The 19,153-nt window shown below is 37.4% G+C and overlaps 1 protein-coding gene across 3 annotated transcripts in view; it reads right to left on the minus strand.

Annotated features, from left to right (window-relative positions):
* Positions 1 to 221: 221 nt before the first annotated feature.
* FAP (fibroblast activation protein alpha) overlaps positions 222 to 19,153 on the minus strand; it is a 72,544-nt gene continuing 53,612 nt past the window's right edge. For 2 of the 3 annotated variants that reach the window (XM_059927167.1, XM_059927168.1), the window contains 9 exons: positions 18,374 to 18,472; positions 17,833 to 17,902; positions 16,895 to 17,089; positions 11,410 to 11,464; positions 4,088 to 4,187; positions 2,951 to 3,015; positions 2,377 to 2,449; positions 2,041 to 2,114; positions 222 to 622 (listed from right to left, as the gene is read on the minus strand). In XM_059927167.1, coding sequence (XP_059783150.1) covers positions 521 to 622; positions 2,041 to 2,114; positions 2,377 to 2,449; positions 2,951 to 3,015; positions 4,088 to 4,187; positions 11,410 to 11,464; positions 16,895 to 17,089; positions 17,833 to 17,902; positions 18,374 to 18,472 — 833 coding nt within the window. In that variant the 3' untranslated portion in view covers positions 222 to 520. Of the gene's footprint in view, positions 623 to 2,040; positions 2,115 to 2,376; positions 2,450 to 2,950; positions 3,016 to 4,087; positions 4,188 to 11,409; positions 11,465 to 16,894; positions 17,090 to 17,832; positions 17,903 to 18,373; positions 18,473 to 19,153 lie in introns of those variants that run through there. The other variant, XR_009504115.1, reaches the window with a different exon arrangement.

Here is a 19,153-nt window from a genome sequence, read left to right on the forward strand (position 1 = left end):
CCTCTACACAGTGCATTGCCAACCTGATTTCTGAACAATGCTTTTGCACACTCTGAGCTGTGGTTTCCAGCATTTGGAGTTCTAATTACAAAAACCCAAAACTGCTTCTAGATTCTTCTCCTCCATGACCACCCTAATATTATTCAAGCACTTGCCTAACATAAGCATTTCTTTCTCTGATAGAAACTGGAACCTGAAATTAATGCACACAGAGAAATTCATAGCATTTTAACTTCTGACTTTATTCTTTTTCCCTCAAACGAACAGGTGATAAAACACTGCCTGTGTCCAAAGCAAAAGGTATGGCCTCCTTTTCTCTTCTTTCACAGAGTGCCAGAAAATGTAAACAATATTTAGGTTGAACTTCTGAGTCCTCTGAATTTTCTGTCAGCCTTCAGAACAACATTCGTTTGTTTGTTTATACCAACATTTAACAGCATAAAGAGTAAAACAAGCAAACAGTCTGAGGCATTTATAGGAAGTGTTCAGATTGTGATACAATCTTGTATCTGCATCATTTTTACTCTGACGAAGAAAAACATTGCTTTAGGAAGTGGGTCATGTGGGTGTATAAGTGCTTCGTAGACAGGCCGGATATGCCATGGTTCTGGTCTGAGTACCACTGAAACACAAAGGGAAGAAACCTATTTTATTCCTGCAGACACACAATGCAACCAGCTTTGGCTTTTTGTGCTCTGAGGACCTGATAATTTTTCTAATATTATGGCTGGAATTCTACCTAAGAACACTTGCATAAATAAAATAGGTTACAGATAAACATTTAGAACAGGAAGATCTAAAGCCTTTTCATTAACCTTCACTACTGTTTCATATTTTTCAAACTTCTATTTGAGATCTCAGTGGCTGAACTTCCACAGCGGCCAGCATCCTGGGTTCCAGAGCTGGGGTGTTAGGTCAGTTACTTTGCTTCTCTGGAGCTTGGTTTTCTCATTTGAAAAATGAGGGGGTTGGATTTGATTTTCTCTAAGGTTCCTTCTAGCTCAAAAATTCCATGAATCTAATTCCTATCTGTGGCAGAAAATTCACAATATATATAACTGTAAACACCCTCCATAGGAGTTAAAAATAGTATCATTAAAAAAAAAAAACAACAGGGAGATGGTATTACAAATTTAAACTTTATTGCTGGACAGTTGCCAGTAAGATTATTGTTTTCACTGAATAAAGGTGGCTAGTGGTTATTGATGTAATGCTATATACTTATGAGTTGAATTTACTTTGGGAGTCACAATTTCAAAAATGGGTGAAAGGGGTAAAAAAAAGATCAGAAAAATCTCGCCTCACCCTCTTTAAATTATTTTAAGAAACCAAATTTCCAAAAGATGGAGGTTTCCTTTTCTAGGTGCTTGGGCAACATAAGTAAGTGAGGGAGAATTTATGTTCCCTGAAGAGGGGGAACAGTAACCACCAGGAACTGTCTCCCTTGCTTTGGCTTTTGCCTTATTTTTCCTCTCTGTTTCCATTTCCCATTCTTCATGCATCTGGATCTCACAGCTAGCTCATTTCTTCATTTACTCAGTAAAAATATGACCTTCTGTGATGGGCCGGTCACACGCCAGGCACTGAGAACACAGAGATGGAAGGATTCTCTAAATGTGGAGCCGCGTGATTTCAGGGAGCCTCTGAGGTCTCATAACATTCTGTGATTGCTTCTTACTAAATAAACAGAATCTTCTAGCTTCTTTGAGCCTCTCAGATTTTACAGGGACTCTACGCACATAGCTACACAATACGTAGGACCACAGAACTATTGGATGTTTGAGCTAGAAGATCCTCTAATCTTGTGGATGCCTTTATTTTATATATGACTCAACTGGGATCAGCAGAGGTGACATGGTTTGCCTAGTGTCCTTCAGGGAGTTCATGAAAAATCCAAGAGTTATTTGCTAATGTCCTGTCTACTCTACCTGACAGCCTCCTTTTCAGGTTTTAGTGTTTAAAAAAAAAAAAAAGAAGAAGAGTCCTCCTTTTGGCTTAGGGGTCTAAGGCCATGAACATGAGTAAAACAAAATTATGTACCATTGCCTGGAAATCCACTTGTGCATTAACCAGAGCTTTAGCAATCTGTGCTGAGTTTTGAAAGTGCACATTATCTGCAACAAAGAGAGAGAGTTAAAGTGCTGTTAAATACCAGAAAGCACAGAGTGACAATGTACCGCCTGGAAATGAGCACCAACAATTATCTAGTCATGCAGTTGACATTGTCAGCAGTGAGTAATCACACTCGCTTATGGAAATGTCCCTGACTCTTAGGTATTGACCCTGAGCACAGGCATAGGAGGATGCTTAATGTTTCTTAAACAAAGTGATGCTGGCTCAGTATTTTTATGTGTAAGAGTCTTGCTTAAACCTCACCATCTGCTGTTCCGTGGATGAGAAGATAGTCTACATTTCTGAAATATTCTGCTCTTGCCATCACAGTTGAATTCTGGAAAAGGGGAAAAATTAACATTTTAGTTGCTGCAAGTTCTAATAGAAGACTAGCTAAATCATTGTGCAATGGACTTAGCACCAATACTGAAATTATGTATTGCTTTGGTTGATAAATATTTAAGAGTCAGAGCAACACATTTTCATCGTCATTTGCATTACTTCCATCTGATTCTTAGTTTGAAAAACTGAAAGTTTATGTGTCATATGTTACATATGAGTGAGACCTTAGGCATAAATGATGCCCACTCAAGCTGTGTAGGAGTAGGGGGTGGGGAGGAGGATGAGGAAAAGGGAAGTTAGGGAAGGAGGATGGGGAAAGAAAAAATAGAATCCAAAAGGAGTCAATTCCTTTTTAGTGAGGTGTTTTGCAGCTGACAAAAGATCATCATACTTGCTTTGGGGACCCAGCAAAACTGTAAACTCTGAATGACTGCTTTACAATTATTTAGCACGTTTGAAATAAATTAATGACCTAAATCAAACAGAAAATGCTTACTTTATAATGCTCGAGATTATCATCCTTTGTTGGGAGGCCCATGAATCGCTCTGTGTAGATAGATGCTGTAAAATATATGAGCATATGAGTATGTTGTTTGCATGTGATATGTGTCATTTCATTAACCAACCAGACCCCCCCCACTCCGAGTTTGATAACTGCTCCTCAATTTCCCAGGTGGAGCTGCCGAGGAAGGTTCTTGCTTTCCTTTACTGTAACGCTCCACCCAAGTCATTCGCTCTGCAAGTTGCCTCAGTAGGGCTGGAGAAGCAATGCAGGAGAAGACTGTGGAAACAGGAGCAGCTAACAATAGAAAGGGCTGCTCTTAAGCTTTTTCACTTCTACCCAAAGTTCTTCAGTTGGGAGAATGTTGAGCTAGGAATGACCTCATTATATTTTAAAAGAAATCACAAATGCAGCCACCTCTAGTACCTTTATGGGTGTCTTAATTAATTTGGGATGGAACTATGTCCCCCAAGTCCTCCTCGAAAACACACACACACACACACACACACACACACACACACGTTTTTCTCTGAATGGAGATTCCCTACAAGTCACAATTGTCTCATTTCCACCACAACACAGGGAAGAGGATCTGATGAAAGCTAATTTTTGTGCATTTATTAGAGTTATTTCCAAATAATCATCCTGCATTGATGTTCATCATAAAAATAGGCACACATGGAAGGTGGACTTCTTGAACAAATTTTTCTTTCTTTGATTTCTAGAGCAATGTAACAGGCAGCTGCAAACTGTGGCGTGGCGGTGATTTGCTTGGTCCCGTCCTGACTTTCCCTAAGATGTGCTTAAAAGCTAGGTCAGCTGCACCTGTGTGTCTGTGAAAACATAGAGTTAACTCTGATTTTCAAGATTTGGTTCATCAGGGGGCACACGGTTTCTGGAAGAGAATAACTTACATTGGGTTTTGGAAGAGTCCTTCCTCGTCTTAAAATTGCTGTGATTATTGCAACATGATTATAATGAATCATATAAACAACCTCATTTATAGATTATATTTTTCCCAGTGATGCTGGGGTGAATTTTACTGCATAATTTGTTTTCCTAGCAACCTTAAATATAGAGTAATTATGTGTTAAATGTTTTCGCAGCAACATTTATGAAATGTTTCCATACCGTAATATTCCCAGCTGGAGACTGGAGCCACCGCTATTCCACATTTGAAAAGACCACTTCCTGAAGCAAGGGCCAGCGATGAAACATAACCTCCGTAGGACTATAGAGACATTGTTACAAGTCAGTCCCAGATTGACTCTCATAAACTCTCTAAGGTATTTGTAGAGCAATTCTACTCACAATAAGTGCTGATGGGAGCTGGGGAATATGGATAGGGTAGATTAAATGTCTATCTTGCACTCTTGGTAGCGAACTCCACCAGACATGACAACAATGTCAGCTTAGTCAGTTACAAATACTTGGTGTGCTGATCCGAACATGGTGCGGGCAGTTTAAGAGATACTATAACTGCAATTTTTCTGCAAAATTCTTTTTTCCCCCCTCTATGTTTTTCCAACCAGGACCTTGCTATGGCAAAACAGGATTTTTACTTTAAAAAAATGCACAAAAAAGAAGATCGTTCCCCAAAAGTAAAAGTAAGATACTTCCCACAACGTGCAAAAAACTCCTGTGAGGCAGCACTTATGTCTGTATATTTACTCACTTATTTTCATAACAGAACAGCAAGGGAAGGACACAAGAACCTTTTGAGTAGTTTAAGACACGGCCAGAGTTTGTGTATAAGGTAGTGTTCCGTATTCTGTTTTGAGGATTTCTGGCATAGCAGCTCAAAGGAGGAAAAGCCACTGGTGTCTTTAAAAATCTTACATGCCCCCCCTCCCCAACTTAATGGAAAAATAAAGTAATACAAAAGGGGATACAAATTGCAGAGTCTGGAGTAGGTTTAGCACTCATCAGTTTTCTTCCCCAGGGAATTGGTAGGTGATTCAGAAATGTGACCCTCATAACAGAAGGAGATGTGTGCCTGTGGCACTTGGAAATTTGAACATTTTCCTAAAAATGAAGAAATGAACAGAGCGTCACAGTAAAGCTCATCTCTCCCTGGAAGGCAAATTTGGTCTGTATTAACCTGCTGGGAGAGAGATGCTTCCTCTAGGAACATGGATTAAGCAGTGTTCTGGGACATGGACCCTCCTCCCCCCTCCCCGCCACCCCAAGTGTGCGTGCTAGATTAGGAAGTGACTCTCGGTGCTTATTCTTGCCCCAACACAGGAACGTCCTTACAAATCAAAAGAGGACAGTGTGACTCTCTAAGGGTGTGCCTTGCTTTTAGGACTTTATTGCCACAAACTTCTGGGAATCATTTGCCCTCCGGTCAGGAGAGATCGTGTCATCCTTTGTTACAAAAAAGTCAGTCTTGAGAGAGGGTGAAAGAGAGAGTGGGAGTGAGAGCTCTGCAGAGCAAGGGAGAGACAGGAGACAGAGGTGGTGACATCAGGCAGCAGGTCAGTGGCCTGGGTCTAGTCTTAATCTGTGAAATACATGGCCTGAGGGAATAAGCTAAACCATCTTGCTGAATTCAATTGTTAGAGAAAGAATGCTAACTAACTAGTTTACATACAGTCTTATGTTTCCAACTCTGGGGAATCTTATTGAGGACCCTTGGCTACAAAACACAGACTAAAAGTGGCAGCTCCAATTATACCATGGCCTCCTTTCATTATACTTGGAGGAGAACTAAAATGTGTTTTAATAGAGGAAAAATATATTTTAAAATAGAAGGAGCATGTGGGTTTAAAAATCATTTTGATAAGTGCAAATTCTCTATCAGGATCAAACTTTCACTTAAAACATAAAAATAATCTGTTTTGATTAGCAGGTTAGCAACAACTATTACTGAAACAAAAGATTTCTTCTTCCTTCTTAATTTTTGATTTAAATGAAAGTAGAGTAAGCTTGAGTCCTTTAGAAATATGATTCCTGTTTATGGTTTTATTGGAAAAGTGTGATCACTGCAAATTATAATACTGGGTTCTGCTTCTCCTCTCCTATGCCCCAGAACAGAAAATAGCATGGAGTGACATTCGAAATCAAAGCATTTGCATATAGTAAAAAGGGTTTTGAACATTTCCGTCCAAACTCTTAGGAATTATAAAAATATTAATTTGTATCTATTCAGTGATTAGATAACAGGGCAGTATGTAAATAAAATTGTCATGCTTTCAGCATGAATACAAATTGCCTCTAGGAATTTGTAAAAGCAAACTAGTGTAGCAGCAGCACAATAAAAGAAGGTGTACTTGAAATTCTCAGGCAGCTTAGAAAAGCTGTTTCTATTGTAGAAATAAAGAGAAAAAAAACCACCCGAGCTGACTTTTTTCTGCTCTCCCATGGGTGGGGCTCCAAGGCAGAGTGGGTGGCTGCAGAAAGAAAAGAACCCACGGAGCAGATTGGCCATGAGAATTCTAGAATTTTGTCCTTTGCACTTAGATGCCTTGCCATTTTGTTTAAATGAAGGATATCTTTAAAAACATTCTTAGAAGGGCACAGAATTTTGAGGGATTTATGGAATAGTACTCTGATGGGAGCTATAATGCAGATTGGAACATTTCACCTACAGACAATAATAATAACTAACTAATGTTTGTATGGCCAAGGTCATTGCAACAGTCTTTGTGGTCCCACAGGCTCTGTGTCCTTTCTCTCCCCCCTCCCACCTCCCCTTGCTCACTGGCTCTCCTGACGTTCTTTGAACTCTCCAAGCATGATCTAGCCCCAGGACTTCTGCAAATGCTGCCACCCTCTGCCTGGAATTCTCTATCCCCAGAAATTGGCATGGCTCACTCCCTCTCATTTGAAGTCTTAACTCAAAAAAAAAAAAAAAAAGCCTCACCTGTCCTTCTAATCTAAAATTGCTCCAATCCTGTATCATGCTCCTTGCTCATTTCTTTTTTTTTTTTTTTTTAATTTTTATTTATTTATTTATGGCTGTGTTAGGTCTCCGTTTCTGTGCGAGGGCTTTCTCTAGTTGCAGCAAGTGGGGGCCACTCTTCATAACGGTGCGCGGGCCTCTCAATATTGCGGCCTCTCCTGTTGCGGAGCACAGGCTCCAGACCCGCAGGCTCAGTAATTGTGGCTCACGGGCCTAGCTGCTCCGCGGCATGTGGGATCTTCCCAGACCAGGGCTCGAACCCGTGTCCCCTGCATTGGCAGGCAGATTCTCAACCACTGCGCCACCAGGGAAGCCCTCCTTGCTCCTTTCTTGCTTGGTTTTGCTTTTCTCCATTGCACTGATCATCGTTTAACATCCTATATATGTTATTTATTTATCTTTCTTATTGCCTTTCTCCCCAGCCATTCCCAACTCGATAAAGGTAGAGATTTTTGTCTGTCTGGTTAATGAATGTCTCCCTAGCACTGACAATACAATGTGAAACACAGTGGGAATAGAATAAATATTTGTTTAATATATGACTTTCCTATTAACTCATCTAACTCTCACACTGACTTGATGAGGAAATTATTGTTGCATTTCGTGATGAGGAAACTGAGGCTCAGGATAAATTTAGAGTAAGCGGTGGAGCTGGGACTCAACTGCAGGATGCCTGCCGACAAGCCACTTCCTCTATATCCTTACATTAGGGCAACCTCTTTGGGAAGTTTTAAGTTCAGAGTCTAATATAGTTTCATTAGAGGTGCATTTGTCCTACTTTTACATCGTTGATCACACATAGCAATTCAAATTGCTTATAATTAGTCACTGGAAGAGAAGGGAGCTAAGATTAAATCACGAACTAATGCTTATTCAACACCACCTGGCTAGGTCTATATTAACAAAGCAAAGCCCATAAATGAGGTTGTTATTCTAATAATTTAGGCAAAACCCCTGCTGCTCTTCAATTGTCAGAATAATTGTTTCAATTTTTCTTCATATAAATTAAGGTTGTTTAACCTCAGCACTATTGACTTTTTGGGCTGGATAATTCTTTTTTGTTGGGTGCTGTCCTGTGCATTGTGGGATATTTAACAGCATCTCTGGCCTCTACCCACTAGACGCTAGTAGCGTTCCCCTAGTTCTGACAACCAGCGACGTCTCCAGACATTGCCAAATGTCCCCTAAGGGGCAAAATTGCCCAGGTCAGAACCCCTGTCATAACAGACACTTCCTAGGCATAGTGCTGTGTGCATAGTGGACGTCTAAGAGGAAGCTAAAAAACAGGCTACTGGACTTTAATTTGTGTGCCAGAAAAATGAAAGTGTAAGATAAAAAGATAAAAATGCCTTCTCTCCCCTTCTTAATCTGGATAATGGAGGGAAATGTAAGATTTGCAACTCATTGACCAATTGACCAAAGAAAAAAAATTGCGTGGCTAGCTTTAGAGTATTTCTCAGACCACTAAGGTATCTAATACTTCATAGAAACAGGTACTTATGGAACACAGTGATAGCTAAACAAACCCACATGGTCATTCTCAACGTCTTTCTCTTTCCCTTCTCCAATTTCCCATAGGTCTCTGCTTATTACACTATAAAAGAGCACTCAGAGCTATGACCTATTCCTGCCCCCTTCTTCACTGCCTAAATTCAGGCCCCTGGTATTTGTTGCCATTATCACTGCTCTCTTAGCCCTTTGGACCACTCTCTCCCCCAACATCAGGCTACTCTTCATTCTGCAGCCAAGAGTATCTTTCTAAGGCTCCAATTCCACTCCCTATTGACTTCAAGACCACCACTAAAAGAGGTACCCATGGAATCAAATACTTTTTGGTAATACTGTACTAAACAAAGTTTAACAGGATTCTTTACTATAGGGGCTATATACACTATTATATAGACTTCATAGTTTACCAAATTATTAGACCAGAGAACATTTCCCCCAAATTTCCTGATACTAACATGACACATTTGGGGGAACATTGACTTACAGGATTAAATTCAGTATAAACGGCATCATAGATATGTGAGATGGCCAATATTGTGCTAAACATTTGAGAAACAAAGTTGAAGAAAGACAAAGTCCATTCCTTGATTCTTGTGAGAGCAAACAATGCACAAACAAGATAAAGCATGGCAGTTCCTATAAAAGTAGTATAAAGAGCTATTGGAGCACAAAAAGTCATATCTGAGTTGGGTCTTAAAGAACAAGTAGGAATTTTGTGTTTTGGAGAGAGGAAGACATGGGGAATGGGAGAAGAGGACGGGCATTGCAGGTGTAGGAAACAGGACTGATCAACACATGGGAAAAAGGAAGCACAGACATAAGACAAATTATTCATAAAGTGTGGGGAGAAGTGGAAGGAGAGAGACTGGAAAAGTAGGTTGCAACCAGATTGCCAAGGGCCTTGCTTGCAAGGAAATGTGTTTGGGCACTAGGCTGAGGTCAACATGTAGCCCTAGAAAATATGTAAGCAAAAAGGCAACATGGTAAGAATTGTGTTTTGGAACAACAACTTCATTAGCAACATTGGAGTTTGTGAGACCAAAGCAAGGAGGCTAGTTAAGAAGCAACTGGAATAGTTAAACCTGTACCACCCAACCTATGGTCCACGTAAGTGGACCCTCAGACTCCACCCTGGAGTACTGGTCGGGGGGGGGGTTGTTACCTGGAAACTGTTTTAACACGTTCTCCAGGTGATGCTTATGCAAGCTAAAGTTTGAGAAGCTCTGATTTAGGTTACATATAAAGAAACTTGAACTAAAGCAATGTCAGTGGGGATGATGAGAAGAGACTCAAATGTTTGAAGGCAGAATTGATAGAATTTACTAATCAACAGAGTATTGGAGTCAGGGAGCAGGGGAAGCTGAAAATAGCTCTGAACTTACTAATTTGGGTGACTAGGTGTGTGGTGAGGTCCTTATTGAAGATGAAGGCTTGTTTTAAAGTAGACTATAATACGTTTAACTTGGGCATGTTAAGCTTGAGGCCTCTGTAAGATATTTGGGAAATAGGATCAGTAGCCATTTGAAACGTGGAGCTCAGAAGAGAGAGGAGGGGGCTGGTGGCAGGCATCATCATCTTTGAAACCACGTGGGTTTCCCCAAGAAAGTGAAGAACAACAAGTATCAAGACCAGACCCAGAAAAACACTGACATTTAAGGAATGGACTGTAATGATCACAGAAACATAGAAAAATAAGAAGAGAAACATGTCACAGAGACATGGATAAAGCTCACTCTCCTTCACATGATGAGTGGGTTTCTTAAATCATCCCACACACATGGTTCTCTACCAAACCACTTATACCTAGAATGTTCTAGAAGTGAAGTTAAAAGGTGGCTTTCGGTTATTTCAAAGCCTGAAGTAAAAGCAAAGTGAAACTCTAAGAGAAATGTTAATATTATATGTAAGCGTTCAGTTCGAAATGTGAATCTTTCAAGGGTTTACTTTAGGAAATTTCATAAAAATGGATGGTAAGAAAGGTCTTATCTGAAATATTTCACTATAAAAAGATTTCATTTTATTTCCACCCATTTGAATTCCATTCTGTTTAGATACTTAACATTTGATAGTTTTAAGAAGGACCAAATGGCTTGAAGTAACAACTTTCCACAAATTCATAACAGTTCTTCATCTGGTCACTGAGCTGAGAGATGAGTGGAATCCTGCAGATTCCCTTCAATATTGGGTTTCATTCCCTCCATCTTGTGCAGGCCGCGCTCAGAGAAAACAGCCAAGAAAAACAACCCAAGCACAAATGGCTGCAAATTGACTTGCAAATGTACAAATTCAGACCAAAAAGTGAAACAGGAAATCTTCTTTGAAGGGTAATTATCATAATTTATAATGGGCAAATCTAAACTCTTTCCCATATTTCTCTAAACTTTCCAGTGACTTCATTGCCCGTGACTGATAAATGTTGCCACTTCCTTTTAATGTGTGTTTAAAAAACCTGTGCAGCTCTTCAAACGTGGGAAATTATCTCCATGATCTATAACTAGTAATAAATAATTATTTCTCTCCAATTAGCACAAATTAACATTAGGTCTGGTAAAAGAATTTGATTACAAGAAAAAAAAAAAAAAAAGAATCAAAAGAGCCAAGATATAACTAGGATAGGCTAGGTCCTAGGAAATTTATATTGTGAAAGTTTCTATAATTTCAAACTTTATCTTAGCTTCTCATGAAAATGAAGTGATGACATATAAAAGAAAAGAAATATATTAACCCTAAAATAACAAAGGAAATTAAAGTTCTGATGAATATGGCTCAGTTCAGTATACTCTAATACCAGAAATTAAGTGAAAATGTGTCGATTACAAGTTAATTTGCTATACAGGTAGGAAACTAAATGATTGAAAAAAAGGAACAAACACTTAAAGCCACCACTTTGAAGCCCAGATTATCCAAATTGACTGTTTCCATTGACAGATTAAATTATGTTGCAACATTAACATTTCATGAGAAACCTTATAAGCGAACACTTTAGAGAATGATGATTGCTGAACCAAAGAACAGGCATAAAACATATAAAACAACTCACCCAGCCCCATATGGCTATTCTTTTTTCATCAATGAAACCCATTTCTATGAATTTTCTAAAGTAAAAGAAACAAATTTTTAGAATTTTAAGTGCGTACACATGACATTTACTTCATTACACAAGCATAGTTAATCCAAAGATTTAATAGAAACGCTACATTTTCTTTGTTTAAACACTTGCATAATAAGGCTGCATTTACAAATAGTTAAAAGAATATCATCATGCTTACTGCAAGGGATAAAAGGATCCTTTAGACTCTCTGGTACATCTATTGAGTAATACTTTCAGGGCTGTAAGGCCTCCTACCCTAACTGTGCTGGTGAGTTCCTTGGGACTCAGGTTAAGAGACAGGCTCATATTCAGCAAATGAGAATAGACTGAAAGGGGAAAATGTTTTTTAATGCAGTGAACAAGCAAATGGTTAACTCAGGTTCTAACACTACAGCCACATGTTTTTGAGTTTACTATTAAATGCACTTAAGATATTTTAAAGAAAAAAAAAGAGACACTGGCTCATAGTAACAAATTTCCAAATCTCCAGCTTTGGGAAAAAGGGTTTCATTATTGCTGTTTTAAAATTTATTAATTTCTTATGATTCTGTTTGCTTAGATGTTAATGTAAAAGAATTTCAACCTAAAATGGGACTGAAGAATATAAATGAAAAATTGCACACATGTGCCCTCAGGACTGAGAGACTGATTTCCATATATGCCTGATTTCCAGGAAACTGGTAATTTGGAAATTTTCTTAAATGATAGGGCGTTGGTCAGGGGTTGCCTCGTATCAACCTTGGGAAGTTTTGCTTCTGGTTTCCAGAGGCGTGAACAAGAAATGACCCAAGTTGGGTTGGTTTCTCAAAATATGCTGACTTGAGCTTTGTTTGTAGGACGGGACTGCTTTTGTCTGCCCAGGGAGTAGTCAAAGCTGGTCTCTGTTTGTTTTGATTTTAATGGACTCTCACTGAACTCTCCCCTCTTCCATTCCCTCCCTATAAACACAGCCTTCCCCAAACCCTCAATGGATGGGCCTATAGCTTGCTACAGTTTGTGAGTCCAGAATTTCAATTCCTCTGCTATTCCTGAATAAACTCATTTTTTGACAATTTTGAGCTTGCCTTGTTTTAACCTTTTATGTAGGTTGACATGCATTATAATCACTGTCTCATTTTTGGTCACATCCATCCATGGAAAAATATCCATCCCTCTCCCATTTCACACTTAGGTACCCTCAGTTCATCATGGTTTGGACAATTGTATGCATCTTTCAGGATATGAACATTATTCATTCAATTTCCCTCACAGAAGAGCCTCCATTTAAAGATGAGTTTGAAAATATATCTATCCTTAGGAGCAAGGGACCATGCTGAAGGACAACCTTCAAAAAATCCTGGGAAGCCCTCAGAAATCTAACTACGTCATTGGTACAAAAAGAGAGTGTTTTAGGCTAATTTATTCCATGCTTCCTCGATGGCTGGTGTTCTAGAGCAATTGTGATTTATTTGGGGAACGTTTTAATAAAAACTCAAGAAACTCTTAGAGAAGCAGAAGCAGTGGAAGAAAACAGCAAAGTGGATGAGCCATTATAGAGGCCTGGATGGGACAGTGAAGGAAAAGAGGGGAAGAGACAAAAGTGACACTCATGACCCCAGAAAAATACTAATTTTTTTGGTTGCCTTAAGTGACGTTAATGCCCTTTCTCATTCTTCTCTGGAACTAGGGCCGAGTGATTTGCATTAGTTAAATAATGGAATTTCTTAAAGGGATTTCACAGCAACCATTTTGCTCGTTGCATGGATTCAAAATGCATGTTTCTGATGCATAGAGGAGTTGGGCAGATGCCCGGCACAAACAGATGGGAAGAAGCCCCGTCAGTCACAGCTTACTCGACACTGATTCTGAGGGACACTGAAGAGTCTACAGGGGAGAAACGCAGTAGCAAACGGAAAGTTGCTACCTGTGTTGATGCTTGGTCACAGTAAAGTAGAGAAAACGGGCAGCAAATTGTGGCATTTCGGCAATTCTCCCACAAACTTCAAAAGCCAAGTGAAAGAAAAGAAGGTTCACTTTCTTTGTCAAAAAAATAATCTTGCTGCTAGTGCTTGAAACCAGTTCTGAGCCATAAAATCAATCGTGATTTTATGATCTCCCAGAAGCTAGCAATCATATTGCCTTGCATCTGGGGTAAAAGCAAATAACAGGTGATACATGGGAACAGGAAATTCTTAACAGCTCCCTTCCTAGGTTTATTCCGAAAGGATGACATTTACAGGAAATGATAGTGCAATAGTTAACATGGAAATGAAACATTAACACTTATTGTGGAAGGACTAGGTTAAAGGTTAGCTAGATAATCTGAGACCAACAAGCCTCTATAAAATTTACCTCCAAATTCTGAAGACCTTCCAGGAGGGTTATCAGAGATACTGTTGACAATGTGGTTAAATCAAGAAAATGTTAATAGCAAGTGAAAAAGCATTTTTTCTAATTTTGGAGGCTGGACTGGACTTTACAACTTTTCTCTCATAAAAATGCCCTAAATCTAAGGTCAGTTCGAAATCTTAGTAATCAATTACTATTATTCTATTTTGGAAATGTTCTTATTGATACCATGTATAACAGTATGATATATATTTTTTTCTCATATAATCCTTCTTTACCGCTAACGCTGAAGTTATATAAAATTTCAAAATTGTGGGAACGTCAAAAATGCCAAACCTACCCTAAATGAGCAGATTTGATCCTATAACTACTGAAATTTTAAGGGTCTCACATATGAACCACTTGCAGAGAAGCCTGAAGAAAGCAGGTCTCAGTTTTACCTAAGCTTTGACCTCACAAGCATATCCTTTGGGGCTTTCTCTTATGTATAGTCAAAATTTGTGCAGTTGTAGGGCCTCTCTTTTTTTCCGGCTTTGCTTTGCTTGAGTCTGTTTCTTGACCCTGACTAGTATTTACTGTGGTTTCCAAATATGTACTTATGATTTTTTTTGGTATATAAAAAATTTAGCCAGATTGCATTTCATAAGAGATCCCAAGGAAAAATTTCATTCTTTGAGGGGAGGTAATTTGAGGACTACCATAGAGGAATTACAATCCCAATTCCTCAAGTCAGACATTCAGCGTCTGATTCCTAAAACACTTCTCAGGAAGATATGTGATTGAATTATTTCTAGAATTATCACTATAAGTCTATTCTTTTAGCTTTTGTTTTCTAAAAGCATAGGGTTTCAAGGCTTCCCTTTCCCTTTTGCAGAATAATGGTTTCAAGCAAAGCCAAGGCCAGTCCCCACTGGCATCTCCACTGCTGTATATGTGCTTTGCCATACAGTTGCCTGTGTTCACTAAGGTGAATACAAAAAGTTCCATCTAATAGCCATGTTCCCTTGAGTGCATGTGGTTTATTCACTCTTCAAAAACTGTAAGTGCACTGAATGTTGAGATTGTAAATTGCACAATTTTATACAGAGTATTGTAATAGCATATACTAATATTTCATCTGTTCTTGAATGGCTGAGTCAATGAGTGAACATATGCCTGATCTATAGTAGGAAGACATTCTTCAGGTTCCATCCTAAAAATGGCTCAGAGAAGGTAAACGTAGCCAATTACCGCCTCTGGTCCATCTTCTTTTCAATTCTAAATGCCAAAGGCATTTATATTATTGTGAAAATCAATAGAATTTGTGGCTTCGTGTCCTATATGTTAGACACCAGAAATAACAATTTTTGTTAAGGTCTATACATGGGTTTCATGTTTAAATTTTCATTTCATCCATGGAAAAACATTAAGAAGCTATCAGTTATCTGTTCTGTTTCTTGAGGTATTCCTCTTAAATTTGAATGCTGCATTTTTCGTGGTAAATAAATGCACAAAAATATAATGATGTATGATGTTAATGATGATTGTTTTTTAACCAGTGCCAAAGCAAACCACTTTTTAGCTCTACCAACTTTGGAAAGTTGAATTACAAACCATAATTTACATCTCTGTCTTTTGATGTTGTCCCAGGATTACATGTCCTTGGTGCTTATTGCATGGTTTAAATACAAATAAATGTGACCCGACCCACAATGCCAAAAACAATACCGTAAAGAATTAAGTCTATAATGCTGACAATTGTGTTAATATTCTTAAGGCGTACCACAGTCTTTACATAAACGATTGAATCTCAGAGTTTTTCTTTGAACTATCTTTTCTATGACTCTCCATCAGGCCGAAGACTCCCTCAAAAAAGTTAAAATAGTGGAAAGGCCAAAAATCTGGATCAGTAAGAAAGATGGAGCCTCCTAGAAGTTAGGTGTGAATGATGCCTACAGATTGTATAGTGTTATTTAATAATTTATTTATCAACTTTTCTGATTTTACTCAAATAGACTTTGTTTTTAACTGAATGTTTTAGGTGTAAGTGTGTGTCTATTACTGTTCACAGAATGGAAGAAAAATTTGAAAGCATATGGGTTATGATTACTTTTCTATTTAAAAAAAATAATTACTTGTGAGTCTAAATTCTGCTTTGATTAGAGACAAAAAAATACAGAAAAGTGTTGTCTGGGCCTGGCTCCTTGTTGTTAAATATAATCTGTGTTGTGTGTGCTGCATTGAACTCAATAACTGCTAATGATATTAAGATGATAAAAGAAACATACTAATTAATTTTCTAAATTGCTCTTTGCTGTGAAACAGTGTTTGACCTTTGGACATCACTCATGCACATATATCCATGACTAAGAGTACAGTCAGCCTGTGTTAGCTTTTACATTTACAAACTACTATTCTCCAACTTCCCCTGCTCACATCATAATAACAGAAACCCAACAACTATACAGAAATATCCAGAAGAATCCTGCACAGTGTTTCCAAATTAGGAACAATTTTGGTGACTCTTTTTGTTTCAGGAAGAGATGATTGAGCCATAAATTGTGGTTGAGAATGTAGTTGGGAAGAAGAACTCACATTATAAATCTCTTTCCCCTAAATGTTTTTGTAAATTTCTATTATGTAAAAGAAATTTTTTGTCGAATGAAAATAGGAAAACACATTCTTGCTAAAATAGCTAGTTTAATTACAAAAGAATGCTAATATCTATAAGTATATAGCGCTGATGAAATCTTGAGCCATTTCTAAATTTATGAAGTAGAATCCACAAGGCTTGAGCAAATTCAGATGTCTGGCTTCCTACAGACCATCCCTAGAATTATACAAATTTTTCTGCTAATTGTGAGCCATGGTAATGAAAGTCTGTTAGAATGACTGAAACATGGAAAGAGAGTGTTCATCATCTTTCACCATAAATCATTTTTCTTCTCTCTTCCATGAATAATTTTTTCTTATATTGGGTAAAAATATCACTTTAAGGTTAATGATAGCTTTAGATGAAGTCAGGAAAATAGACAAAAAAATTTAAGACACTAAGGTTGGAGAAACCCGAGAATGACTGCATGACTTTTGCTGACATCAGTTTCTGTTTGAATGAGAAGGCGCTCACCTGACAGCTGTGATCTGGTCCTCAACTTCATAAACACCCAGCTTTCGATACACTGCATACAGAAGTTTGTCACCTTGGAAAGCTGTTCCTCGACCATCCACCAAGGCAATGACTATCCCTTCCTTACTTGCAAGATACGATATCCAACTAATAGCAAATACAGACCTTACACTCTGACTGCAGGGACCACCATACCTAAAGAAAAAAGAAAAAGATAGAATCTCTGATTCCTTTGTGAAACTCAACTTGCCATCATGGCCAAGAATTGCCTTTAGTATTTCCCAGTACATTTGTATGATAAAATTTCAATAACAGTGGCATTAGAACTGGCTCAAAATCAAGAGAGGACCAGGCTTTTCCCAGAGGTTTGCTACAAGGAAGTTGTTTTGGGACACAGCCTCTCCTATTCCCCAAAACGGATACATCTAGGGTTGGCATTTCAAGGAATATGTGTGGGTTTTTCGTCATTTCTGCCACCTGCCACTTGCTAAAAGCAGGCATAAGATATACTAAAAAAAATGCATGGTGTTTTAAGCAAATTGTGTGTAGGTCAGCACTGATTTTGGGTGTGATTCCACAAAATGTATTCCATTCCCTTATTTCATTTCTAACTCAATTACATAAGATGTTAAGATGATTTACAATATTTTTTGGCTGCAATTTCTCTATCTCAAAGGTATTCTGACACATTAGGCAATTTGCCATACAAAGGAAATTCAAAACAGTAAATGCAAGCAAGTCCATCTAAAAATCTCAAAACTTTCTCAGGCTCTTTTAAATAGCCATATTTTATTTACTCTGATTAGTTGGGGAATATATAAAAACAGCATCAATAGGAACTGTTACAGAGGAGAATGGTTCATTCTATCTCACAAATGTGTATTTAATCCAACATATTTTCAGTAAATAGTTTTTAAACCAAAGAAAATATTACATACACTTGAATTAACAAGGGATACTTCTTTGATCTGTCAAACTGAGGAGGAAGAATCATCTTGTACCATAAAGCTTGAAAAACAAAAACAGAGAAAAATCTTCATTCCACTATACTCATAGCATTATTTATTTTCTTTAATAACAATATATAACATAAAATCAATTTATAACTAGTAAATTGTTAAGAACAAAGACTATGTTTTACTTGATTTTTATTACATATTTTTGTCCAATTTACAAATTGCTAGAAATGTTGAACTATTATTTTTCTAGAAACACACATTTTAAAATTAAAATTAGATAAACTCTTTTAAAAAGTATCAGTGTTGAAATGGAGCTATAGAAAAGTATAAGATCAACCTATACACAAACATATGGAAGATATTTCATAAAAATTTAATGTGACAGTAAGATTTTTAAAATTAAGATCCTGTAATATTGTAGAGTTTGGATTATAATATATACCCTACAATTTTGTTTTAAAAAAGCAAGATAAGTGTTCAGCTTCATATCTATTCATGAGAAATCTTTAAAAGATCTTACTAATATCATCCACTTCAAGTTTCTTAATTTCCTCTTTAGGCAGCTGGATAGTTTTCAAAGCATTTTCCAATTCCTTATTTTCTTCCAGGATTTTAAGTTCTGAAAAAAACATAAAATGTTCATTTTTAATTAATAGAAATTCTATTGGAAAATTCTTTCTTAAAAAGTCTTTGGCTTTACTATGGATGAAACTGAAACTGTATAAGGATTGCTTAAGGAGTTTCGTATTGACAAGGATATTTTTAATCCAGCCTTTAAAGCAGGGATGAGCTTATGAAGGACATCAGTCATTGTCTCTTAAACGGACCCTGATGGCATCAAAATACATTTTGAGCAGAATCACAGAAGTAACAATGTTTATTCAGCCACATTTTCCTGTTTTTAACTTTTTTTTTATAACATGAAGCCATGACCTGAGTAGGTGACATTTAAAAAAAATTATTTTTACTGAAAAAGTGGTAGAAGCAAAATCTATATTGCTGAAACCTCAAATTTAAAATAATTAAGTATGTATTATAGTTACAAAGTTTGTTTTAAAATCTTCAATGTGTAAGGTCAAATATTAATTCTGTGATTTTTTTATATCTATTTCTTTCTTAAACTTTTCCTGCTGTACTTGCTTAATATAGGATATTCTTCCTTTTTTTTTTTCTTTTTATAATTGAATTACTGTGCATCCTATTCCTTCAAATCCTTTCTTTCAAGGTAGTTACATATCTTAAAAGAACAACAGTATATACACACTATGATCTCTGTCTTTCACCGTAAAAGATCTCCTAA

This window comes from Balaenoptera ricei, chromosome 7 (genome assembly GCF_028023285.1).
Source record: "Balaenoptera ricei isolate mBalRic1 chromosome 7, mBalRic1.hap2, whole genome shotgun sequence".
NCBI lineage: Eukaryota > Metazoa > Chordata > Mammalia > Artiodactyla > Balaenopteridae > Balaenoptera > Balaenoptera ricei.